Source organism: Pediculus humanus, genomic scaffold (genome assembly GCF_000006295.1).
Source record: "Pediculus humanus corporis 1103172107368 genomic scaffold, whole genome shotgun sequence".
Taxonomy (NCBI): Eukaryota; Metazoa; Arthropoda; class Insecta; order Psocodea; family Pediculidae; genus Pediculus; species Pediculus humanus.
This window is the reverse complement of record NW_002986996.1, coordinates 658569-684908: the sequence shown is the minus strand read 5'-3', so window position 1 is coordinate 684908 and position 26340 is coordinate 658569. Positions and strand designations below refer to the sequence as shown.

Genomic DNA, 26340 nt, shown 5'->3' with positions numbered 1-26340 from the left:
ATCGCGTCATTTATGAAATTTCACGTGTTTTTTTACCGCCTTTTTTTGCCGATATGAATATTATTATGATTATGATTATTATTATTATCATTATTATTATTAATATTTTGTAACGTGTTTTTGTCATTCCAATGTAATTCAATTTGTTAATTTTTTTATTGATTTTTTATTTTTATTTTTTTTTTTCGGGGGGCATTTTTTTAAAATGAAAAATTATTATTATTATCATTAATTACTTTTTCTACTGCTACTATTATTATTATTATGATTGGTTTAAAAGTTTTTAAGAGGAAAAAAAAAATGAAAATTCGTGCAAAGGATTTGTTTGTTATTTAACGTTTTTATTTTTATTATTTTTTTTTGTGCGTTGAGTAAGCATAGAGTAAGAAATTTTTTTATAATGAAAGAATCGATCAAACTCGCGATATATCGATCTGTCGCAGAAATTTTTTTTTTTTGTTTTTTTTTTATCGAAACTTGAATCATTGCCTCGCTCACACTCTCGTGCCTTATTTTTTTTTCTCCCACCGAAGATGGAAGGATGGTGATAAGGGTAGATGCTGATAAGAAGTTAACGGTTTTTTTAGAGTGATGACGTCACGAACGATGACGATTCATAACTCTTTTAATTTAATTAAATAATAAATGAAATGATCGCGAATTTAAAATAAATTTTATTTCACTCCCTCCCCCTTCCCCTCCATTTTTTTAATTATTATTATTAATTAACGATATAGGAAGCGCACATGTTATTATTATTATTATTATTTTGTTTTTTAAAGGTACCAAAACCAAAACAAAAAGAAAAAAAATGTAAAATATTTGAGTGTTTGTTTGTGTGTTACAAAAAAAATTATTATTATTATTATTTTAATAACTTGTACATGTATAAATTTTTTTTTTAATTTTTTTTTTTATATTTAGTTTGATCTCATGGATGATTTACCGGTTATTATTATTATTATTATTATTGTATTAAAGGAGATTTACTAGGAAATTAGTTTATCTTCTATCCCTCTCTCTCTCTCATAAGTAGAGTGAGAGAGAAAATTTTTTTTTATTTTTATTATTGGTCATTTAGTTTTTATATATATTGTAGTTGATAAAAGCCATTTATGTAAAGTGATAACATAAAATTAAGGTTTTTGATAGGGAAAAAGGAAAAAAGGAAATTATGGTTATGTAAAAATTAAATTAGAAAAAAAAAGGAAAGGAAAGGAAAGAAAAAAGGAAAATGTTGTAGTTTTGAATATAAGTTTGATTTTTTATTAATATTATTATTGATGAAAGGAGATGAAGTCTCTCTTTCTCTCTCTCTCTGTTTTTCTTTTTTACATTCCAATATAATAATAATAATGGTTAAATATTTTAATTTTAAGTTTAAATTTTTCTTGTAATATTTTCAAAAAAAAAAAAAATGTGTAAAAACAAAAAAAGTTTTTTGTTTTTTAATTTGTTTTACAGTTGAAATTGTGTTTAAATAAATAAATAAATAAATAAATTGTTTTTAATAATAAATGCTGTTTATTCTTATTTTTTTGTTGCTAAACAAAATTTTTCCATTAACTTTAGTTTTGTTTTATTATTATTATTAAATATTTCAATACAGTCTTACAAAAAACAATGAGGGTTTATTAGGGTTGTAAAATTTTATTTTATTGGCCTCGTTTTTCTATTTAATATTAATATTTCAATAGATTTAAGTTTAATAAAAGTCATAGAGTATAAAATTAAAAGAATTTTGCAATTGGAATAATGTCAATTAGGTAAAAAATAATAATAAGTATGGTGAATTATATATATATGCATGAAAAACCGTTGAAAATAATTCAAAATGGCGCCTTCGAATAGGTGGCAATATTGTAATAAGTTGTCGCCATTTTGCGAACGTGGTTCTAATTCCACGGTAATTCTCGTTTTCAACTGGACGCTACCAAACAGAAAATTAATGTTTTTTTATTTGTATTCTGCATGGGAAACGATTAAGATTGCGTCAAGAATCCCCTGGCATATTATTAAAGTAAGATTTATAAATTTTATACATATCAGTATTATATAGTATTGGAATCGGAATTAAATTAAATAGGCAAAGAAAAATTTTCCAAATGTCAATTTATTAAGATGGAACCTCCCATCTTCATCAAAGCAAATTCAGGTGAGAGATTGAAATTAATTATTTGAGAATTTGCAGATTATGGAAAACTTGGGTAGGATATATGGTCTCGAGTGAGTTGTTGATATCATCTCGGTGTTTAATTTAATTTTCAATAATGTTTTATTTTTAATTAATATGCAAATAATGATAATATGATCTTTTTGTTTTTTAAATTTCAGTGGGATCTTCAATTATAGAAGAAAGTCTACTAAGTATGGAGGAACTTGATCGTACCTCCCCTGAACTGTGGCCCGAACAGAGTAAGTTCAATAATATTGATCAAATCGATTGTTTCGCCAAAACACAACATCAACTGTTGTTTCCTAACGAAACACTCGAAAACACTCGAACTTTATATTTGAATGATTTCTTAATGTTTGCGGTTTTTAGTTCCAGGGGTGTCTGAATACATAGCGAATACTACATCATTTGGAAAAGGACAAACATGGATGAAAGGATTAGATAATGATGATAAAGCATTTTTATTATGTAAGTTTTTTTCAATAATTGTATTTGTTCATTAATTATTATTATTATTACATATTTCATTATAAATTATGTTCAATGTAGATTTAAGCAAATTGACTCCTTCCGGCTTAGTTTCCGAAGTTAAAAAATTATATGATACAGCTTATCAATTAGGATGCGAAGAATCGAAAGAAATGACTCGAGGAAAATATTTAAAAGTATTGTTAAAAAAATCAAATTCTGGATCTACTTAAGACTTTATTTTGTTTTTTTTATTAAAAATAATACACAGTGTTAATAAGTATCAATCGAATGAAAATAAAAATCGAACTGAATATTGACATCTAGTCTTTAAATTTAAATTTATATTTGAAAAAAAGAAACATTAAAAAATCATATCTTCTTTTTTTTTCAACATGCATCATGTATGTACAAGTTATGTTTTAATAAATAGTTATGTAAATAAACAAAAACAATGACAATGAATGAAAAAATAATGATTGTGTCATAAATAGTTATTAAGTATTTTCATGTTACTCGAACGAAAAACAATTGTTAATTTAAATTTACTTATGTACATAAATATTATAATTAGTTAATAATAATAAATAAAACAAAATTATTATTTTTTTCGATTTTAATATGTAATGAAAATTGACAAAAACTGTAAAAATTTATTATTATTAATAATAAAATAAATTATTTTTTTAACGTTACTCAAAGTTTATTATTATTCCTGACATTCGTCGGTTTAAGATAAAATTTTCTTCCAAAGAGGAAATATGGTCTAAAATGTTTCTCGTTCCATGTTCTAATTTCAAATTATTTTTCAATATCAATTTCCCACTTGGTCGTGGCTCTAGATTTTTAATTTCAAAACAATGGTTGGAAGACTCTAAAGACTAATTGTGATTGGCTCAATTATTTGATCTGTTGTTCATGTGTTTAAAATGGTGGCATGAGCTTTATTTTCATTGTTTACCTTCACAACAGCCCGAGACGAATAAACATCTTTCACAATTTTTAAATCAGGTACTGTACCTTCTTTTATTTTAGAACTATTTATATTTATTGTAAGTAGAGTTTCCGCTCTCGCTTTTAAATAAATTTTATTTGAAGATAGAATTTCTTCTGAAAGTAAGTCTAACGGCTTTGAAATTTCTTTTTTTTGACCCAGGAGAAATGGTTTTTACCCACTCAGACTTACCATCGCCGCCTGTTAAGGGTAAAATGTTGAAAGATAAGTGCTAGTTGTTGATCACATCCTCCCTAACGGTAAATTGGGGATCGAAAGGTAGGAAGATCGACCGGGGACGCCGATCCCCCAAGAAATGTTAGAAGTAAGTAAATATGTGTGTATGTGTACTCATTGACGAAGAATTTACATTCGCCGCTGCAGCACCCATATCTGTCCGTCTAAAGAATCCTAGTCGTCGTCTCCTCATCGAATTTTCTTCTTCCGGAATTACCCTTTGAGAGGCGGTCGTGATTTGCCACGTCACTCGCGCCTCCGTGGCAGGAGCCGCGAGTTTCTGGACCGAGCGACGCCGAACGGGTTGCCACTCCCGTCCGACCTCTCCTGCAATCCTTCGCTTCGCGTTCCTGCTGCTTTCCTGGTGGGAGAGATCGAAGATGCACACCTGAAAATAGACGATTAATCCCCGTTTTCCCCGACAATCTCCTGACGTAGCGCAGGTCTGAAAGCGTCCGCTGCGCTTTGCCTCCTAGAAGCTGGATCACAGGAGCCCGCCACGACTCCCGACCGAAGAACGCCGACGCACCGAAGCCGGGACGAATCTCCCCCCGACATAATCGACCAAGAGATCCGGAGCCCGACTCGGAGTACCGGGACGAATCCTTTCCTACCTCGTGCCTCGGGAGACGGTCGGGACCTCCCACGCCGTTCGCGCCTCCTCCGCAGAGACGAAGTGAGCTTCCGGAGCCGTTTCACCCCTGCCATCTTCCAGATGACTCCGTAGATTCGAAGAGCGAGAATCCGTTGCCCAGCCTCCGACGTCGTCGCTCGTCAACACTATCGTCGCCGTTTTCTTCAACTTCTTCTTTGCCGCATGAGTGATTCGCTCGTGCCATCCCACGCTTGCTAACCACTCGCGAGAATTGGGAGCTTCCGGAGAGGAATCGCTCCCGCGTGGACAAATTTTCCCGTGATCCCAAGGAATATCATAAGGACGTTACTCGTCTGGTTTAGGATATGAAATTTAGTGGTTATAAACTTCCATCAAATTCAAGTGGGATTTCACAAGTACCAACTGTCTCCAGGTATTGGTTTGGACTGATCGCTTGAAGTTTCGCCTTTTCTTTAGGATTGAATTTAGTATTAGGTGTTAATTTGCAAGCTTTCATTAAGTTTATTCCAGGAACCTGTATCTAAAATGAGTCGTAATGAGTTAGGGGACCGTATCCTTACAAAATTTAAACGTCCGTCATTAATGAAGAGTTTTATATTTCGGACACCTTCTCATGGCGTATCGAATCCTCCAGTTCGGTGTCCTCCACTGGGGGGATTCTTGGATGTTTAAATTTACGGTCTTTTCAACAACTCGTTTTGGAGCCGGAATGTTCTGACTTCTTTTCCTTAAATTAAAGTCTTCATAGCGTGCACTGTTTCTATTTTTCAAAAAGCAATCTTCCATTACATGTCCGGATTTCTTGCAATATTGACAGGTTTTAGAATTTTGAACCAAATGTTTTGGCCTTGATTGCTATCCCGACATGTTATGATTACATTCTCAGGACTTACAGGGTTTATTATCTCTTGTCCTTTTCAAGTCTCTTTCTTCAATAATGGCTGCTGAATATGCTGAATTTAAGTTGTCAAAGTCTCTCCATCTTAACATCTGGGATATTCTTGGGTGTGTATGATGAATGAGACGACTTAAGGTTATATTATTAACCTTAATCCTTATCTTTCCCCTTAATATCTAAATTTAAACTTGACCTAACTTAACAGGTCATAGTTTCTAATCTTTGGTAAAATTCTTTAACTGTTTCATCAGGCTCTTGTTTCAATTCTTCCATGAGTTGAATATGATGTTTCTTATCTTGGTATAATTCTATTAGTTTTGCTTTAACGTCAACCCAATTATCAAATTTATATACTGGAATTTTATCCTTAGCCTTTCCAGTAATTCTAGAGTATATGAATCTGAAAAGTGGATATTTAATCTCTCCTCCGGAGAGAGACTTAGAGCATAATCACAATTTGAAATGAACTCGTCAAGTTGATCCCTTTCTCCAGAAAAGAAAGTTGGAATTAAACTGCACAAAAATGTTAAGGAAATTTGAGATGAATAAACAGGGTTTGGATCTATCCTAGGCATTATTCGCAAATAAGCACCTTCTTAATTACTCACAGGAACAAATTTGTATTCCGATCAAGAGTTAAAACTCACCAACAAGAGACAAATTTTTCAAAAAAATTTTTATGGCCTCCCGCTGTCCGGAATATCCTACCGACTGCGGCAATTTTATGTTGTGAGCAAAAAGGATTTTACTTTAATCGCGAACAACACACTTAATCACTAAATTATTTTAAAGTTCTTAGGAGATGTTTTTGATCAAAAAGCTCCGTTGACCTGGGAGCTGCCTTTTTATAGTTTTCCATGATTGTTATTGTTATGTTTCCAAAGGACTGGCAGTCTTTCCGAACATAAATAACAAAAAACTCCCATTGGAAAAAATAGTCTCTGCGTCTATAGTTACACACATAGATTCTTATACAAGCTTACTTACTCATAAAATGAAACCTTCCCGAATGGCTTTTTCGGTCAAACTCTGCTCTTCACATTGTTTATAACTCGCCCGCTTGGCGGCGACGGATCCCTAATATCTCTTGCTTACGTTCACGGCTCTTCTTCCTCTGATCTCGCGTTCCTCGCGAAACGCGAGATTGCTGACCACTCCCTGGGATCTCAAAGAAAACTCTTCACTAATTCCCTAATGGTCAGGTCCCCCCAATAACCTGAACGAGGCGTCGCTTATCATCGCCTCATTCGGGCTTCTCTGCTGTGTTCGGCACACCTTCGTCTCATCTCTGCCGATACGCGCAAGGTACGAACCAAAAACATGCCCCCTCGGTATTTGCGTGAGACGAAAAGAAAACGCCCCATGCTCATGTCTCACCATTCCGAGATACGCTGTCCTAGTATGCGTACGATTTTCCTTCCGTAATGTTTCCGCCGTCTCCCAGGCGTGCCCGGAAAGCCTCAAGTATTTACTTACGAAACGCGTCCTTCCTCGACCTTCCATCTCCGATAGAGAATAAGCCTCTCCTACGCAAGAAGATCAAGAGGAAGCGTCCCTGACAAAACGCAAGCTGCGTCCGCGGCGACGCCCCATACGCCAACACCATCCTATTTAGAGACGCGCGTTGGAGCTACATCGCTCCCTGCCTAAGGAGCCTGAAGCCGGCAACGGATTCTGCCCAAACCGGCGCCCCATACAGACCTATGGAGTGAACCATAGTTATGTATAGCTTTCTCGCTGCAACCCTAGGGCTCCGAAGATTAAGCATTAATCTCCCCAAGGACGCACTAGTCGCGATGACGGGCAGTCCTCGGCTCGCCGCGACCCCGTATGCGATAAAGGACGAGTCTCTCCATTGCCAGGAGGTCGAGCGGGGGAGCGCCCGATAGAAGACAAGCCACCTCCGCCGAGACGTCTCTGTACGTTCGCTCAGTCGCCACCTTGTTCAAAGACGCCCTTTGGAGTTGGATCACCTTCTCGAGAAGAGCCGAGCTGCCGAAACCGGAGCTTCATACAGGGCCACGGAGTGAACGATCGCCGCGTATAATCGCCTAATCCTGGCCTGCGGTCCGCGCCGGTTCGGCATCAGGACCCTAACGTCGCGCTGACGGGTCAGATCTTCAGTCCGAGGTGCGCCAGATGTTCCCCGAAGTAAAGACCGGAATCGAGAACTAAACCCAAGTATTTTAGCGAGCCCCCAATCCGATTCTTACGTTGTCCACGGTTAACGATAAGTCGCGAGGACGCGGGTTGCGCGGACGATGAAACCCGCAAGCTTCCGTCTTCGGCGGAGATACCCGGAGACCGGTGTCTCGGATGGCCTCCACCGTCGCGTTAAGTCCCGTTTCGGCGCGTTCGCGGACCTCTGCCCACCCGCGACCGGTAGCGAGGAGCAGAGTGTCGTCGGCGTAGCAAGTCAACGATACGCCTTCGGGAAGAACGGTCCGGGTGAGGACGCGGTCGTAGGCGACGTTCCATCCGCAGAACACGTCCGCCCTCTCCGCCATTCCGTCCGGTTTCTCGTACGCAATCTTCCTCTCCGAGAGAAAGGAGCTGATGATCGACATCAAGTAGTCGAGGACGGACTTCGACGCCAGTCCGTCCCTTATCGCAGACCACCGTACCGAATGAACGCGTTTTTGATGTCAACCGAGACGGCATTCGCGACGTGGCCTCGACGAAGAGTTTCCCGGATTCCGGCGCACACGCTGTCGAGTGCGTCTGTCATCGAACAGTCCGCCCGGAAGCTGTACTGATTCAGAGAGAGGTCCGTCCTCCGTCCCCCTGAGCCCTCTACGTTCAGAAGACAATTCGGTCGATACGAGCTCGGCGTCGAGCAACACGAGGTTGGCTTCTTTCCGTGTTGTCGGAAATGTCGCCTCTCGGAAGCACTCGGTGTAGAGCGCCGAGAGACGCGCACACAGCTCCCCTGCAGATTCACCGATGCTGCGGTAATGCACACAGTTCGGGCCCGGAGCCGAGCGCCTCTTCGAGGCCGCGTCGAGGAGGAGGCGGACCTCCCCCTCCGTCACTGCGGCGTCGCGATTTTCGTCGTGAGGGAATGCGCTAAGGAAAACGCGAACGGTTCGACGCGAGGGAAGAGCTCTGCGATCACTTCGGCGAGAAACTTCTCCGTCATGTCGACCGTCAGCAGTCCCGACAAACCCCTCAGTTTATTGGTCACGAGACGAAACGGGAGACCCCACGGATCCAAATCTACTTAGCTCGGGAGTTCCTTCCAATACGCCTCCTTGGAAATCCATATCGCTCGGCGAACCCGAACCCGTGAAGCCCTCCACTCCGCCTTTAAACTCGCGTCTTCGTTCACGATGTCCTCGTAGCTTCCGCCTTGTTTGATCAGTAGTTTTGTTCGGCCAATGAACCGGCGACGTGCGGGACAGGACTCCTTCCGCAACTCTCCTATCTCGTCTGTCCACCAGTACTTCGGCCGTTTCCGCGTCTTTGCGCGCGAACCGACCCTCTTCGTGCAAGAGTCCGAGATCCGTCGCAAGTCGTTTATTTCGGGCACGCTTCTTATCGCGCCTGGGGTAACTTCATTTTTGCAGGCCTTCGCGACGAGGCACTCGGCGAGGCGTTCTTCGTCGAACGATCCCAGGCTCCACCGGGGCGGAACGACGCGAGGCACGTCGGACGAGGAGGCTACCCCCCTCTGAGCTCCGAGGAGCCCCGAACGAGAACGCCACGTAGGCGTGATCGCTCGGGGACTCGAAGTCGGAGAGGACCTCCCAGCCGAAGACCCACGCCGCCCCCGTGCCGGACGAAACCCTGAGATCGATCGTGAACCCGCCGGTGGACCGCACGTACGTCCTTACGCCTCATTCATTGCACACGATGAACCCCTCTCCCGCGCCGTTTCCCTCCTATCCCTAAATGTCCGGGATTTAGGCACCTAACACAGATGGTCCTGAGGACCATTCGCACGCGCCCACCCGACAGCCATCACGCCCGCCTCGAGGAGCGCGGACGCGGCGGCCGTCGGGACGGATGCGTACGCCGACGAAAAGAATCAAGTTCGGGTACTACCCCGAGCGACAGTGAGAACACATCGAGCTGCGTTCATCGCTGCCTCGAGGATGTTCCCCTTTTCTGGGCGGGCCTTACCCCCTGCCCGGATCTGAGGGAATGAGTATCTGGATCCACAATAAAAAAAAACTAAATTTTAAAGTTTGTAATAATTGTTTATTATTTAATTTTTCTTATTATATAATAATAATAATAATCTGTACAATACAGCAACAAAAAACTATTCCACAATATTGCTTAAATCGGACTTATCACTACTTAAAAAAAAAAAATGAAAAAAAAAATTTTTTTTTATCAATAACATCATCACCATGATCATGATCATCATCATTATTATTATTATTATTATTTGTACAAAATCACACTTTTTTTTTATTTTTAATATTTATTTAAAAAATATTTGTTTTTTTTTTTTTTTATTATTGATATACACGTTTTTTTGTCCATAATCTATTCCTTTGTTTTTACACCTTATTAATAATAATAATAATAATAATAATAATAATAATATAACTAATCAATACCTAATCAGAGCAACTAAAAAAAAAAAATTTTTTTTTTTTATATATAATATGTATAATATAATTTACAATATACGGTAAAAAAAAAAAAAAATAATCATCAGTCGTATTAGTACGTATTTAAATATTATTTTTTGATTGTATTGCCAAATAAATTTAATTTTTTATTATAATGATAATAATAATAATATAATATAATATAAGATAACAAAAAGAAAAAATGTATTTATTTATTTATTTTTTAAAACTCCTTTTTTCCTTTTTCCTAATTTTTCTTGTTAATTTTGATAAAAAAAGGAAGAAAAAATATATTTGGCCATTAGTCGAAATAAATTAAAAAAATGAACTACAAACAAACAAACGAACAAACGAGCGAGCGAACGAACGAACAAACAACAAAAAAATTATAATCGTTCCTAATTCACCAAAAATTTTTTATTGCATTCATTTTCCTAATTTCGACTATTTATTTATTTATAATAATAATAATAATAAAACTATGTTTTTGTTTATTTATTTACATTATTATTATTATTATTATTATTATTATTATTAAAATTTTCTTTTTGCGCTTTTTTTTGTTTATCCTAAGTAAAAAAAACAAACAAACAAACAAACAAATGGAAAAAAAATTAAAAAATAAAATGAATATAATAATAATTATTAATTAACATTTACTCGTTAAAACTTACGTATTTTATTTATTTATTTACTTATTTATTAATTAATTTATTTATTAACATTATTATTAAAAAAATAATAATAATAATAATAATATTTTTTTTTTTGTTTGTTTAAAAAAATTTTTTTTTTTTGTTTTTTGTTGAGTATTTCGCTTAATTTTATAAAAATATTACTATTATCATCATTAATATTATTATTATTATTATTATTATTGTTCAAATGTATATGTACATAAAGAGCGCGTACGTGAGTGCGTACGTGCGCGAGAGTGCGTGCGGGTGTAAACGTGTATACACTTATGCATGTTTATTTATATATATATGTATATTGCACAAAATCTCAATCGTTTAAAAAATATTATTATTATTATCATTATTAAAAAATTTACATTATGTATACATATAAAAAAATTATTATTATTATTAGTAGTAGTGATAATAATAATAATAATAATAATAATAATAATTGTCGTTATAATATTATTATTATCATCAAATCAATTCCCTACTATTTCGTATCGTCTGTACAAATTTATAAAAAAAAAATTGTTTTAAAAATTATTTATTTATTTATTTATTTACTTATTTATTTATTTATTAACTCATTCATTTATTTATTTACTTATTTATAATCATCATTATCATCATCGAATTAATGAGTAATAAAAATTAATTAATAATAATAAAAAGTAATATAAAATCATTCTCCTTTCCTTGTGTTCAAAAACGTTTAAATGTCGGTAATAAATTTTTTTAATATTATCTTTCTCTCTCTCTCTCTCTTTTTGTTTTGTGAGAGAGAGTAAGAGAGATAGAGAGAGAAAGGGGGAGAGAAGAGTAGGAACAATTTTTTCTTTCTTACACAAAATAAAATTTTCGGGTTGTGAATCGAATCGTATCATTGTACAAAAAAAAATAATAATTTTTTATCATTATTATTATTGTTAATATTATTATCATTATTATTACCATTAAAGTTATTATTATTATCATTAACTATTTATTTATTTATTACCTATTTGAATGTGTTGTTGTGAAAAATAACATTAACACACACACGTCGAATCTCACAAAATTTTCACTAAAAGTTTTTTGTTTTGTTTTACGGTTCCAGACTTAAACTAAACTATAATAATAATAATAATAATGATAATAATAATAATAATAATAATAGCTATTTTATAGTCTATATTTTTATAGACCGTTATCGAATCGGAGAAAAAATGTCGAAATTAAAGGTTGATTTGATGAGTGTGTTAATGCAGTCGAGTTGTTTGGTTTTGGAAAATTTTATGGAAGATAATTTTTTTTTTCTCCAGCGTTCAAGTAATTAAAACGAGGGATTCGAAACGGTCGTGGAACCAGGAGAAAAGCGGTGGACAACATTCCGTCGCCGATGTGCTAAATGAATTTTTTGGTCACGAATCGTGTTTGTGAGATCTTATCGGTCTCCTACCGATTTTTCTCCTTTTCCTTTTCGAATCTTTTTTAAATGCTATGTTTCCAGGGTCGTCTGCTAGCTGAGGGTATTTGTGCGGATTGTGTATGTCGACACCTTCGTACGCGTCGACTTCGCCGTGTAGTAAAAGTTCTTCTTTTTCTTCTTCCGTCCAATCGCCGCGTCCCTGGAGTCCACCCGCGACCAATTGTTTTTCCATTTCCCAAGCTCTTTCCACGGCTCTCTTATGAGCGTGTTTTAATATTCTATGTCTTTCTTGATCCGGATCCGCACCGTATCTTATAAAGACGGCAGCATCCGGATTATGCAGTCTTAATTCTTTAGCACCCTGAGTTCCGTGTTCGGATATTTCGTGAGTTGAAACGTTGAACATTCCACCCAAACGACGAAGTTCTTCCATGTCGTCCCTTATTTTCAAAGGGTTGTCTTTTACAAAATAAAATACGTCTTGATTGTGTAAACTAAAATGAAGGTCTAAGAAAAATGAATTGTTGAAAACTGATGTCACGACATCTTGAACCACGCTGTTCACTCCGTCTACGACGCTGACCATGGCTCTACCGTCGACTCTCGATATCAATACACCTTCTCCGAAAACGGCACGACGATATGCTACCCTTGGTAGAAGATTTCGGGTTTTAGGCTCCATTTTGAGCAGTGGTTTTGGCACAAAACCCAAATCTGAAAATTTGTCCGTTATCTGCAAAGATAAAACAAAAAAATTCCCAATCAGAATGTTTTTACTTAAGCAGAAGACAATCATCGAGAGAGAGAGAAGAAAGACAAACAAACCTTGTGAACTATGCATTGTAATCCAGACATGATACCAAAATCGGGTGAAAGTTGCGGTGATGTTATTTTGGCAGTTGGTTTGTAAACTTGTCTTTGGGTGTACAAAGCTCCCAAAATATTATTCAAATTGTAACCGTACAATTTGAGCCAACTGTCTAATTCTGTAACGAATACGTAATGAGTTTAGAAAACAGTCTAAAACCACGTCTTCAAAAAAAAAAAAAATAATAATAATAAATATCAAACCTGTCATGTACGTTATGTTGTTCGGATTCTTCGGATTTATCGGATCGTTATTGTTAAATCTGTAAATGAAGACATCCGTGGGTGTCGTGAGTTGGTTGGCAAGTTCTTCCCAAGCTGGCGTCATCCACTGTCCGATCATTGGATCGTACCAACGTTTATTAAGATAAACTAATCCAGTATTTGGATCCAACAGTCCCCCGTGAAAATCGACGGGAAGGTAAAAGTCGGGATTTGAATCTTTCAAAACTTTACCGAAAGGTGTTCTCCTAACTTCTTTTATTATATTACCGTTCGTATCGAACAGAGCTAATGGAGAACCATTTTGATCTGATGCCACGTAAAAACGTTGTTCGCTCGTTTCAACGGTTAACAACGTTTGTTGGTCATTGTATAAAAATCTAAAAGTTCTTCCGGTTTTTGGAAAATGTACGTGCGTGATCAAATCTGGAGTTATCGGATTTGCGTAAAAATATTGTGTTATGTTTCCTCTTTCGTCGTGCCACGATATTAGCCTGCCTCTATCATCGTAATAATACCACGTTGCAAAACGATCTCTTTCGAATGCGTGTGTCATTTGAGCTTTTGAATTGTATCGATATTTATGATCCCCTCTTCTCACGACGTAGCCTCTACCGTCGTAACCGTTAAATTCAACATCTCTAAATTTTCCGACTCTGTCGCCGCTGTCGTAACCCAAAGTCATTTTTTCACCGTTTTCAAATATTCCTATTATGTTACCATTTTCGTCGTAAACGTATTTCCAATTGTTCGTACCCGTTACTTCCATGACGTGACCGTCAGCATTGTAGGTCACTTTGTCCAATATGTTTGATCTGCCGATCGATAGTTTTTGTGTTTTGATTCTGTTTCTTTGATCGTAGTCAAGTTCCATTCGATACACATCGAAGCCTTTTATGTTCATGAGTAACGTTTTTATTCGACCGTGATCATCGTAGTCGGTTATTGTAAAAAATTGTTTGGCATTGTCCTGTAACACGGATCTGTTGAAAGTGTTCTTGTACACTCTTAAGTCGGATATGCCTTCAAGCATGCCCAAGTTTTGATTGTATTTTAATCTCAATTGCGGTAGTTCTTTTCCGTCGAGTTCAACATCGATACCCGATAGCCTTGCATTACCATCGTATTGATACTTGTAATGGGCATTATTCAAACCGCTTTTTGAACCGAATTTGACTCTTTCATCTTTTAATATTCCAGAATGATATCGATATTCGATTTTCATATCGAAATTGGGTTCGATAATATCAACGTTTTTAACTAAATTTGTACTTTCTTGATATGTGTAATGAATTGATGTGAAACCGGCTAAAACGGTTTCCAATTTTCCTGTCGAATCATATACGTAAGCAACTTTACCGGATTGATGAGGACTCACTTTGGCTAATATCTGTCCATCATCGTTGTAAATAATTTCGTAAGGATGTCTGTTCATGGGTGAAAAATATTGATATTTGAAAAATCCCAATGATGTTTGTAACGAAAACCTGTGTATGTGACCTCTGGGAGTCGTCAAAGATTGCAAAGCACCAGCTTCGTCGTATTGTAAAAGGTAATCGCTACCTCGAGGAGTGGAAACCTTCGATGGCAAGCTCGTGAACATGTCTTTGAATGCGTACATCATGGAAGTTCCATCGCTGTATTTGATTTCGTTCAATCTTCCAGCTTGATCGAATGCATATTTTTCTGTTAAATCACCCCAAGTCCAACTTATCAATCTGGAAAATCTGTCGTATTCGAGGTCGACTCCGGCAAAAATTCCATTTCTCGGTCCCCATTTAATCGGACGTGCTGTTTTATCGTAGGTTACATTTAATAATTCTAATTTGTCGTCACCCATAAAAACAGCCACGGTTCCGGTTTCTCTGTCGTATTCCAACGATAATAAATTTTCACCGTTAACTCGTATTTTTCTACCGACTTGAACAATTGTTTTACCACTTTTGCTGTTGCTTTTACCGGTGGGTGCTCTTCGTAGGAAATATCGCCATTCGAAACGGTTTGCTAAATCCCCACCTATTTCAGTCTTTTGTTTTGCCGGTACAGGAAAACTTTCACCAAGTACGGGATCTAAATCGGCTAAAACCGTGTACGGTACAACTTCCGTGGCTATCGTATGACCCCAAGGCATTTTACTCCATACGGAACCGTTTTCTTCGGACATTGTTTCGTAAACGGCTTCTCCTATTTTAGTTGCCACAGACGATCCTTTAATTAGCATCGATACCGATCGTCTATTCCCTTGTGCAGCTTTAACCGTTGCTCCTTTAACGCTTAAATCGAAAGATAAATTAATGACACGACCCGTTGGAGTAACCGCTGATGTCAGCCTTCCAAATTCATCGTAGTTGTACACGTAACTTCTTCCCGTGCTATCAAGTTTCGTTTTTAACAATCCCGTAGGACCGTGATAATCAAACGTGACGTTGTAATTATCAGGAGTCGATAGTTCGTGCAACATTTTCATTCTCGACATTCGCAATCGACATTTTTGTCCTTTTGTATTTTCGATTGAATTCACTTGACTCGAGTAATCTCTGAGCAAGAATACTTTATTTCCCGATGCGTCAGTGACGGTGCTAAGCTTTCCGTTACTCGTGTTGACATTATATGTGAAAAGATACGATGTTTCTCCCGTTAATATATTTTTCGTGGCAATATGTTGACCGAACCTGAAATTTAAAATGAATATAAATTCAATTCGTAATTTTTCCCGCCAAAAAAAAAAATTTTTTTGTAATTATTTTTACCGATTAAAAATGTAAACTTCTTGAGTGTCTGGAGAATAGATTTCATATTCCCTATTTGGACTCGGTTCGGGAATGCTGGCTACTACCGAACGTATTCTATAGTTAGCTTGATCTGCAATGTGTACAGTTCCATCGGGAGTGACAGTCACTGAAGAAATAGTGTTAAATTTAGATGTCGCAGCGAGGTAATGTTCCTCCTGGAAGCAGTCACAGCCTCTGTCCAAACAATTGCATTTGGATTCTGCTCCAGCGTAGTGGGATATTTTACCGTCAGTACCTAAAAATTTTATTTATAAAGTTTTTTAAAATGTCGTATCGATAAATGTGGTATAAAAAAATAAAAAAGTTGAAAATAAACTTACTTATTACTCTGACTCTGTTTATTCTTTGAGAATCGCTTTCTGCAACGTATAAATCTCCCGATGGTCCAAAAGTGATACTTTGTGGCATAACTAAAGTGGCATGAGTAGCCAACTCGGAATGATATCCGCCTAAAGGTGTCGGACAATTAAGTGGTCTTCCAGCAACAACTTTTACTCTACCGTCTGGTGCTAATTGTAAAATCATATGATCATCTATCAAATGCAGTGAACCATCAAGAGGATTGATGGCGAGTTCTGTCGGCCATCTTAAATGTACCTGACATAAAAATTACTTTTAGTTAAGAATTGTTTTTTAAAATTTAAAAAGATTTCATCGCAAAATTTATTCATTTACTTCTTCTTGGTTGAGTGTTCCTTCGCAGGGAATGGGTTTCCAGTGAGATTTATGCATGTGATTCCCAATGACGGTAGTGACGATTCCATCCCGATCGACCATTCTTATATTTGTACCATCAGCAAAATAAAGTACGTTGTCTGCGGATATGGCAATTCCTTTCGGATACGCTAGTTTTGCATCCCTTGCCAAAGCTCCATCGCCACAATGAGCTTCATCTCCTGGTAAACATCTTTCACCGGAACCAACAACGGGTTCCCAATTGTGATCAGGATCGGTATAATCATCGATGCTTTTTATTTTAATTATTTGATGAGATTCCGGATCGGAAATGTAAACGGATTGATCCAAAGGACTCAAAGCTAGATGGTATCTGTAAGATACTCTGGTAGCACTGGAAAGGAAAAATAAAAATTGTAAAACCGGAAGACACTTCCGCCAAATATTTTCTTTTTAAACTTAATGGCCTTACTTGAGCCTCACGACGGTTTTAACAGTTCCATCGGTTAAAATTCTTCTTATAAGATTAAAATCTCCAACAAATATCGAACCATCTGGAGCGGCAGCTAAAGCGACCGGTGCTAAAAGCCTTTGTTTTTTTCCAGCGTGACCATCACAATCGTGACATTCTAATGCTCTTTGATGACCGTCACCCATTGTTGTTAAAATAACTCTGGGTTTGTGTTTCAAGTAAATATTTGATCCATCACCCTTTTGCAGTATACCTTCACACACAGAAAAAAAAGTTTCGGATTGATTTTGAAAAAAAAAAAAAAAAAAAACAAAAATGACATTAATCAGTCAAAGGTATTACCTTCGTGAAAATTGTATCTGTGATGAATGTCCAAATTCCAGCCGCCGACTTCCGAAATGGACATATCATGCCCCGATAATTTCGTTGTTTGCACATCCCAAATAATATCTTTACAATCCGAATACTCGTAACCGACTCTCACCAATGCCGTCGTGACACCATAAACTCTTTGCCTGCAAAAAAAAAAAATTTCCACGTATAAAAACTTTCCTGGACAAACAGGAAATTAAATTTTTTTCTTAAAATATCTACCTGTAAACGTTCAACCTGTTCCAGGCATAAGTAAATTTAATTATTGGATCCGCTTCAAATGTTTTTTCGAACAAAATACCCTCGATCGTTATTCTAAGGTGTATTAATTTTAACGTCGAAGGAATTACTTCCGGTGTCAATTGCAATTGAATCGTCGATAGGTATCCCGCCGCACGACTGCTGTGGTATACTAAATTAAGACCGGTACCTGGTATCTGCAAGCTTTCTTGCACGACCTGAAATTTTTTTTTTTAAACATAATTTTCATTTTTAATGACGACATACGGTTTGTTAAAAATTTTCCTTTTCAATCACCTGTGATTCGGCTAATATGGCGCTTTTATCGGGACATGCCCCTTGAAAACCGTGTTTCCATGTTGCGAGTACAACAGGTTTCATTACGTCATAATCATGCGCCGAACATGTTTGAGGAGCTAAAGATATTGATTTATCCTCACCCATGCTCATGACTACGTTGTCCATAATGACGATCTTCAAAAAAATTATTATTATTATTACGTTGTTTTCTCAATAATATGACCTCATCGATTTTTTACTCACCTCGTTCCAAGGTATCATAAGTATTCTGCTTTGGGGTCTGAAAGGAGATCGTCCGAATTGTAAAGTGACAGCACCTCCTCCATTAACTAAAAGATCAAACCAACCATCTTCTCTCGTCAATGTGAAACCTTCTAGGGGTGTGCTCGTACTAACACGAACCCCCATCAAACCGATTCCTAAGGGTGTTGTCACTTTCCCACGAACAACAGCAGATCGACTAAAATTAAAATATATAAAAAAACATAATGATAATTAATTTCATTTATATAAAATTTTCTAATATCCGACGCCACCATCTTTGACTAAGTAAGGCTAAAGAAAAATTTTTTTTTAATTAAATTATTTTTTCTTTTTAATTTTCTCCTTGAAATCCCCTCCCTCCCCCCCGAAAAAAATATTTTAAACATAAAAAAAACAAAAGCATTCGACAATATTAAAAAAAGAATGAAAATATAAGCGAACATAATTTTATTAGACGAATATACGATTTGGAAGGATGGAGAGGGTATGGGAGGGGAGGTGAGAGTATTTATCGGTTGTGTTTGTTCGACAAACATGCAAAACAAACGAACAATTTTATCGCATTCACACAATAATAATAAACAATGAAGAAAAGAAAGGAAGAAAAAAAAAAGTAAAATCGATCGTTCAAAAAAAAAAAAGGAAAAACACACGACAGAACAACAAAAAAAAAACGGGGGACCCGAAGAATAATGGCGGTTAAAAAAATTTTTTTTTTTTTTTGAAATGAATAACTTACCTAGAATTGAAGTGATTCCAAAAAACGCTGCGGCACGAAAGAACAAATAACAAACATAAATTCGATAGAACATTCAAAACAATCAACAAATAAACTACATGTTTAACGTATACAAACGTATATTTGGTTTTTAGGAATTTAATGACTAAGGGCACAACACTGCCGTATTAGAATAGTAGTATGAAAGAAAAAAACTTATTATTATTATCATTATTATCATTATTATTTTCATTGTTTTGTTTATTAAGCGAAAAGCCGTTACGAATATACGATTATCGTATTTAAAATATTGATTTTATTAGTGTGCCAGCCACCATTATAATCATTATTATTAATTTTTTTAAATTGCAAAATAAAGAAAAACATTAACAAACAATGTTTGTCGTTGTTGTTGTTTTTGTTGTTAACATAAAAACCAACGATAAATATACATTTAAATTAAGTGTGAAAACATAAATTTTTTTTTTGTTATAGACTCGCACACGATTTTACATATAATATTCAAGCAATTGTGTTTAGATAAAAAAAAAAAAATTTAATTTAATTTTTTTTTGCAGTGGTACCAACCTTTCGTTGAAATTTTCTTGTTTAGCATAATTTTGAAGACTTCCTTCTTCTATTAAAAATTTTATTCTTTCGAAAAATGATGCCGTTACCGCAGGGGGTTGTTTTCTCAATAGTATATCTATGGGTTTGGGTGCCGTAACGCAATGTTGATTCCCTCGACAGTGATGACTGTTGCAACAATCCGGATCTTCGCAGTCTACCAAACCGTCTGAAAAAATTTTTTTTTTTTGTAATATTGCCAACTTGTGATAAGTTAAACATTTTGTACGAGAGATAAAAACCTTTGTCATTGTCTCTTGAGTCGTTACAACTTTGTTCCAAAAGAATTCCGCAGTCTTTTCCATTCCATCCGTCGTAACATTTACATTCCCATGTTCCAACGGTATTGACGCGACATTGACCGTGTCCGGAACAACCGGAAGGACATCCTTCTAACGTGCAATGTTTTCCATTCCATCCCGTGACGCATAAACAGGTACCGTTTTTACATTGACCGTGTTCGTTGCACCTATAAACGATCAATTTTTGTATTTTTCTGTTTTTTTTTCGGAATCGATTTTTTTTTAAAAAATGGAAATTATGAACGCGTACCTGGAATCGCATTGTTTCAAACTGCAATATTCTCCAGACCAACCGTTATGACAAACGCATGAATCACCAACGCAATGTCCGTGAATTCCACAATCCAAATCGCACAATTCTTTAAAAAAAAAAAAAAAAATTTTCCGTTATTGATTTTTTACTTTATTAACCCCCCTCCCCCCTCCCCCCAAAAAAAAAAAATTATTATTATTATTTATTACCTTTTGAGCAATCGTCACCAGACCATTTAGGTTCGCAGGTACACGTTTGAGTTTCGAGATCAAAAGTTCCGTGTCCGGAACAATCCGGAAGACACTGTAAAGCTTCATTGTCCATTGTTGAACAATCAGATCCTTTCCAACCTTTTTTACACAAGCAAATTCCATCCAAACAAAAACCGTGTCCGGAACATGTCGGATGCGGACAATCAACTGATAAAACAAAAAATTTTTAGTTTAAATAAATAAAATTTCGTAGAGAAAAATGAAAAAAAAAAGAAAATTTTTTCTAACCTTCTTCGCAAAATTTTCCTTTGTATCCTCCGACGCAAACGCATTTTCCATTAAGACACTGTCCGTGTCCGTTACAATCTGGAACTTCACATTCATCGTGTCTTAAACTACATTCTTTACCTTTCCATCCGGGATTACACTGGCATTCTCCATTTATGTATTCTCCGCGTTGACTACATAAAATCGGGCAAACACCTAAGGGTAGGGGGGAAACAAACATTTAAAAAATTTTCCGAACAAACGCGACGAAAAAAAACAGGTTTGCCAGATTTTGTATACTCACTGTCCGCACAATCTTCTCCTCCGAAACCGGGATTACATTGACAGTGTCCCAAAAGGCACTCCCCCTTTCCGCTACATCCATTCGGACAATTTTGCGTCATGTCTTCGGCAATACCAGCGGTAAATGATAATTCTTGTGGATCTCCATCGTCATTGTACAATGATAAAAACCAATGACCTTGTTCCATAAAATATTTCGTGTCTTTTTTAACGGTCAACTACAAACACAAAAAAAAAAAACATTTTCATTATCAAATGAACAAACAAACAAGCAAACAAACAAACAATCCGAAAAACTCACGTGTGATCCTCTTTTGTTTCTCGTTTTAAAACCGCTGAGTACTTCAATGATATCATATTGAGTGTGAGTTGGTAAAGCATCTTTTCTCGCGTATACCCCTATGCTGGCACCTCTGGGTATGCTAAAATCAAATTTAACATATGCGGATTCCGATTGATAAAATTGCATGTTCCAGTAACTATAAGCCGCTATGACTTTAGATAATTTTTGTCCTAATGATATCTGACCGAAAGTTGTACCATCCGGTGGAAATGATTTTGCCGGAAACGTTCTAGCTCCTAAAAAATTTTTAATTTAATCAAAAAACAGGAAATTTTTTTTTTTTTTTTTTAAAAACGGAAGTGAAGGAGAGTAGTTGAGGAAAAGTAAAAATTCTCCAGCGTTCCAGTTTTATTTAAAAAAAAAAAAAATCGATTTTGATCTTTCCGAATGCGGTCCCTCCAACATTTAACGTCAATCAGTTCGTTTTACTTTCAGTTGAAAAATAAATTGTTAAACGAACTATATATAACATCAAATTTGTTCCATTGTCCCTTTTTTTTTTTTTTGTCGGTTTGGCGACAAAATTTTCACAACCCCCCGCCTCTCTCCCCCCGGAACGTGTTTCTCGCTTTTCTTTCCCTCCTCCCATTTTTTTCCCCATTTAAAATTACCCGAAAAAAAAAAAATTTTTATTTTTATATCAATAAATCGTAGCAAAAAATTATGTATGTATATAAATGAAAAAAGCAAGAAACGTAAATTTAAATTTTAATTTTAAAAAAATTCCAGAACGTTTTTTTCCAGCGGCAAAAAAAAAACTGGAGAAGAAAAGAAAAGGAAAGAAAAAGAAAATTTTTTTTTCGATGATGCCCGTAAGCATCGACGTGTTGTGAAGTAAACATTAATATAAATTATTAGTTTCTGGTAGTGACGTGACGGTAATCAAAATATTATTATTATTATTATTATTATTATTATTATTACAAACCTGAAATCGTTTCGGATGAATTTTTTTTTAAATAAACAAACAAACAAACAAAGATTTTTGTTGTTTTTGTTTTGTAATTCGATGATTGTGATTTTGTTTTGCGTGCGCGTATTATATATAATAAATTTAAATAAAAATAATAATGATGATAAAAACTAAAAAACTTATCGAAAAACAAAACATTTCTACTACTCCTACTACTACCACTACTACTACTACCTCTACTACTACTAAACTACTAAAAAAACAAACGATAATGTTAAATTATAAAAAAAAAAGGTTTAAAAAACAAGAATTTTTTTAAAACTAAATTAGAAAAAGAGAAAAAAAATAAAAAAACTTCATGCACCCAAATTATTATTATTACTATTATTAATATTATTATTATTATTTTATTACGGTAATAATAATTAATTTAGAAAAAAAAAAAAACTGATGGATACACGCTACTAAAATTAAATAATGATAAAACCACGACGAATTAAAAAATTACCAAAAAAAATTATTATTATTATTATTATTATTATTACTTTTTATTACTCGTAATTTTTTCCCCACCCCTCTTGTTCCAACTTGACAAAAAAAAGCCAAAAAAAAAATTTACCACCGTTTAAATTTTAGGGTAATATGCCGCACGTAAAAAAATTTACTGTAAGCAAAAACCCGCGCAAAAACAAACAAACACACGCGCGCACCCGCACATAAGCGAATGAAAATGATTTTATGAATGCGTTGATGATTGTGTATGATTGATTGATTGATTGATTGATCATGAGTAAGAGAGAGAGGGAGGGTGAGAGAAAGATTCCATCGCATTTGTTTGCTTTTTCACTTAAAAAAAAAAAAAAAGCTTTTGGGGATCGAACACATTGTGGATTAAGATTTTATGTTTTGAATGAAACATGGCGATGAGTGATGATGAAAAACATAAAAAAAAGGGGAAAATGTAAAAAAAAAAAAAAAAATCTGGAAGTGACGCATTTCCGATCCCAAGGAATTATCTGCTACGTCATAATGAAAAGAAAATTTTTTTTTTAAAATGTTAATGCGTTGGTAAGCGACAGTCAAAATTTTAGCATAGCTACGAATATTACACAAAGCTATTAAATGACGTCATAGTCGGGGGTGGTGGTGATGGTAGTGGGGGTACCGATTTGTCCGTTAGCAAATAATTCATTGGGATGGTTAATCAAAACACAACATCCTCACCTTCAAGTACGAGAATCATCGGCGGCGGAGGTGTCACAACAGGGCATCCAACATTTGAATCAGATGAATTTTCTATATCGTTCCCCGTCGTTACTTCCACGTCGTAATTATAATCAGTTATCGTCGATGATTCTGATGATGACTGGGTTGACGATTCATCATAGATTTCATCTGTCGCCGATTCCACTGTCGTATTATTATTATTATTTTCATAAAAAACATTCGTAAAATCGGTCATTGTACTACTGATCACATCTTCGGTTGTTGTTGTTGTTGTTGCTTCCGTTGTGGCATTGTTAACAACCGTCTCGGTTGAATACTCATCAACAGTCGTGGTTAAATTTTCCATTTTGTTCGTGTCAGTAGTAGAATCGTAAACTTTCATGTTTCTATATTCGTTTGTCGTACCGATGGATGTCACGACGTCATCGTTCCAACCAGCATCCAAACATGGGCAAGAACATTCGCATTGACCACCGATAAAATATCCGATTCTCGTTGTCATACCTTGAGTTGATGACGTAGTTGGTGACGTAGTAGTGCGTAAAAAAGAATAAGATTCGGTTGAATTGTATTTATTAAGACTTCCGTTTGAAAAAATTATGGAGTCGTCGTCGTCGTCATTGGGGTGGTGGGAACGCGAAAAATTTCCAAAAGATAGTAAATTTTTCTTATCAACGGATTTTCCGTTTGTTGTCGAACCGGAAACGCGTAATAAATTATTCCTTTGATAATTTAACCCGTTTTCATCTTTATAAAAATTATTTTTTTCAACGTTCGATTGATTTTTACCTACTCCGACATTTTCATTCGTAATATTAATATTTAAATTTGTTAGTTTCAAACTTTCATGCGATTTAATATCATGCATGTGTGACGTCACGTTATTAATCCTTTCTCTAGACGATGGCAAACGTTCCGCCATGATTGTTTTTAAATCGTTATCGAGTTTATTTAAATCGGGTCTTTCCTTTTCGTTCATTTCCGTTTCCTTTTTTACTTCATCCCCATTCGATTGTCTTATTATTCTCTGTATGGTTTTTTCGTATTCTGTTTTTTCTCTCATCGGTGACAATTCTAATGATTCGTCGTCATTGACGAACCTATTTCCGCTGCTTCGAGAAACGGGTACATCGTCAACAGACTTTTCCGTTCTGTTTTTATCCGGTGTGAAATTTGGTTTTTTCAAGTAATATTCTTCTGGTGGCATTAAAAAGAGGAGGGGATGACGTCGACGAGGAGGATTTGACGAATTCAATTTCACATTTCGCGTTGTCCCGTTGTTTATCGTATCCGTATTGTTTTTATCACGTGATCCATATTTCGTCATATTATAATTAACCGTTAAAACACTTTTGTCATGCTCATGCTGATTCGTGGTGTCGGAAATATGTGCTTCAACTACAACTTCATGCGGGTTACTAATAACAATACCTCTACGCAAACGAATTTTAAAAGGAAAATCATTTTTTTTAATTGTTACATCGGTTGGTTGCCTACCTCCCGAAGGTAGAGATTGTGGTCTTTGTCGATTTATCAACGATGTTCTATTATTATTATTATGCGAGATATCGGTCGAACTTTTCGAATATAAAACCTCCGTGTTTTCACCCACAAGCACGGAACATGCTTTAGCATTTTGATATGACCAGTCTAAGAAGTTAGCAGCTAAAAAACAATTTTACAACGTTAAATTTTTTAATAAAGCTTTTTCAATTTTCATTTTTCATTTTTCTTTTATTATTATTATTATTATTATTATTAATATAAAAAAGAACAAACAATATAAAAATTATTATTATTATTATTATTATTAAAACGATGTTAAAAAACGAAATTTTTTTAATAAAAAAAAAAGACGAAACAAATAATTTTCATACAAAGAATGAATGAAAAAGAAAAGCAAAAAAAAAAAAAATCGAACGGCAGTGACGTATGCAGACAAAAAAAAAGCATTTCCGTTTTATTCGGGGAGTCGAATTTTTTTTTTTTATTTAAAAAAGGAAAATTATTTTATGTCAAATATCATTATTATGTGGCATTTTTTTATTTATTATTGTTTTTTCGCGCGAAAGGGGCGTACAGGTACGAAATAATAATAATAATAATGTAAAGAATTGTTTCGACTTACCTAACATGTAAGTAACGGCTGCCAATAATACAACCGATAATATAATAAATATAATAGCCGTTCGCTTCCACGAACAACTCGTAAACCCTTTTCTAAATTGAAATCTCGACGGAGGAAAATGAGTTGAATTCGGTCGTCGTAAATTGTTACGGACGGGAAGTACTGGAACTGGAGTTCCAAATGGTAATGAACACCGATCAGAATTTTTTTGCTGATGATTTTCTAACATTTTCGACGGGCTACTACACGATGAATTCGATTTGTAATCTAATGGTGATTTTTTTATCGGTATATCTAAATCCCAAAAACAAAATATTAACCGGATATCCGGTTTGAAAGAAAAAAGGAAAAGTTAATCGAATAAATACTCACCTGTGGGTATGTAAACGTTTCCCGAAGGTGTCCGCACGAGGCACGATGGCTCAAAATCGTCATCCCTATCTACGGAGCCCATAAGGCCACCGGGCCTACCGTTTAAACGGCTCATTGAGGGATTTCTTGGGGGTACATCTGGAGGATCGTTATTTAAAAGACAATCTGGAAAAAAAGAAAAACAAAATGGCGTTTAGTTGATGATTATGATGACGTCATATAATCTCAATTTAAAATCATCGAATTTTTTTAAATCAATTGTTTCCTTTTTTTTCCCTTTTTTTTCCTTTGTGATAATTTAAGGAAAAAAAAACGGAAACATTTTTTGAAATAATAATAATAATGATAAAGAAGTCAATTAAAAAAATATAAAAAAAAAGAAAATTTTATGCGAAACGTTTTTCCTTT

The 26340-nt window shown here is 35.5% G+C and overlaps 3 protein-coding genes across 3 annotated transcripts; 2 read left to right on the top strand and 1 right to left on the bottom strand.

Annotated features, from left to right (window-relative positions):
• Positions 1 to 1834: 1834 nt before the first annotated feature.
• On the top strand, positions 1835 to 2082 carry Phum_PHUM009070 (uncharacterized protein; the record flags this gene model as incomplete). Its single annotated transcript, XM_002422679.1, has 2 exons — positions 1835 to 2020; positions 2050 to 2082. 2 exons carry the CDS (start codon positions 1835 to 1837, stop codon positions 2080 to 2082), a joined length of 219 nt encoding a protein of 72 aa, XP_002422724.1.
• Positions 2083 to 2121: 39 nt separating this feature from the next.
• Positions 2122 to 2877, top strand: Phum_PHUM009060 (12.5 kDa retinal tissue protein, putative; the record flags this gene model as incomplete). Its single annotated transcript, XM_002422678.1, has 4 exons — positions 2122 to 2155; positions 2335 to 2415; positions 2546 to 2644; positions 2726 to 2877. 4 exons carry the CDS (start codon positions 2122 to 2124, stop codon positions 2875 to 2877), a joined length of 366 nt encoding a protein of 121 aa, XP_002422723.1.
• Positions 2878 to 12055: 9178 nt separating this feature from the next.
• On the bottom strand, positions 12056 to 26047 carry Phum_PHUM009050 (type II transmembrane protein, putative; the record flags this gene model as incomplete). The annotated part of the gene is made up of 22 exons (XM_002422677.1): positions 12056 to 12796; positions 12889 to 13049; positions 13135 to 15824; positions 15903 to 16179; positions 16265 to 16541; positions 16620 to 17013; positions 17092 to 17344; positions 17434 to 17606; positions 17686 to 17921; positions 18001 to 18177; positions 18247 to 18463; positions 19574 to 19781; positions 19855 to 20081; positions 20165 to 20273; positions 20377 to 20586; positions 20668 to 20862; positions 20951 to 21167; positions 21251 to 21528; positions 24345 to 24583; positions 24971 to 25082; positions 25561 to 25854; positions 25933 to 26047. The coding sequence occupies 22 exons, from the start codon at positions 26045 to 26047 to the stop codon at positions 12056 to 12058; spliced, it is 7800 nt and encodes a 2599-aa protein (XP_002422722.1).
• Between the last annotated feature and the right edge of the window lie 293 nt (positions 26048 to 26340).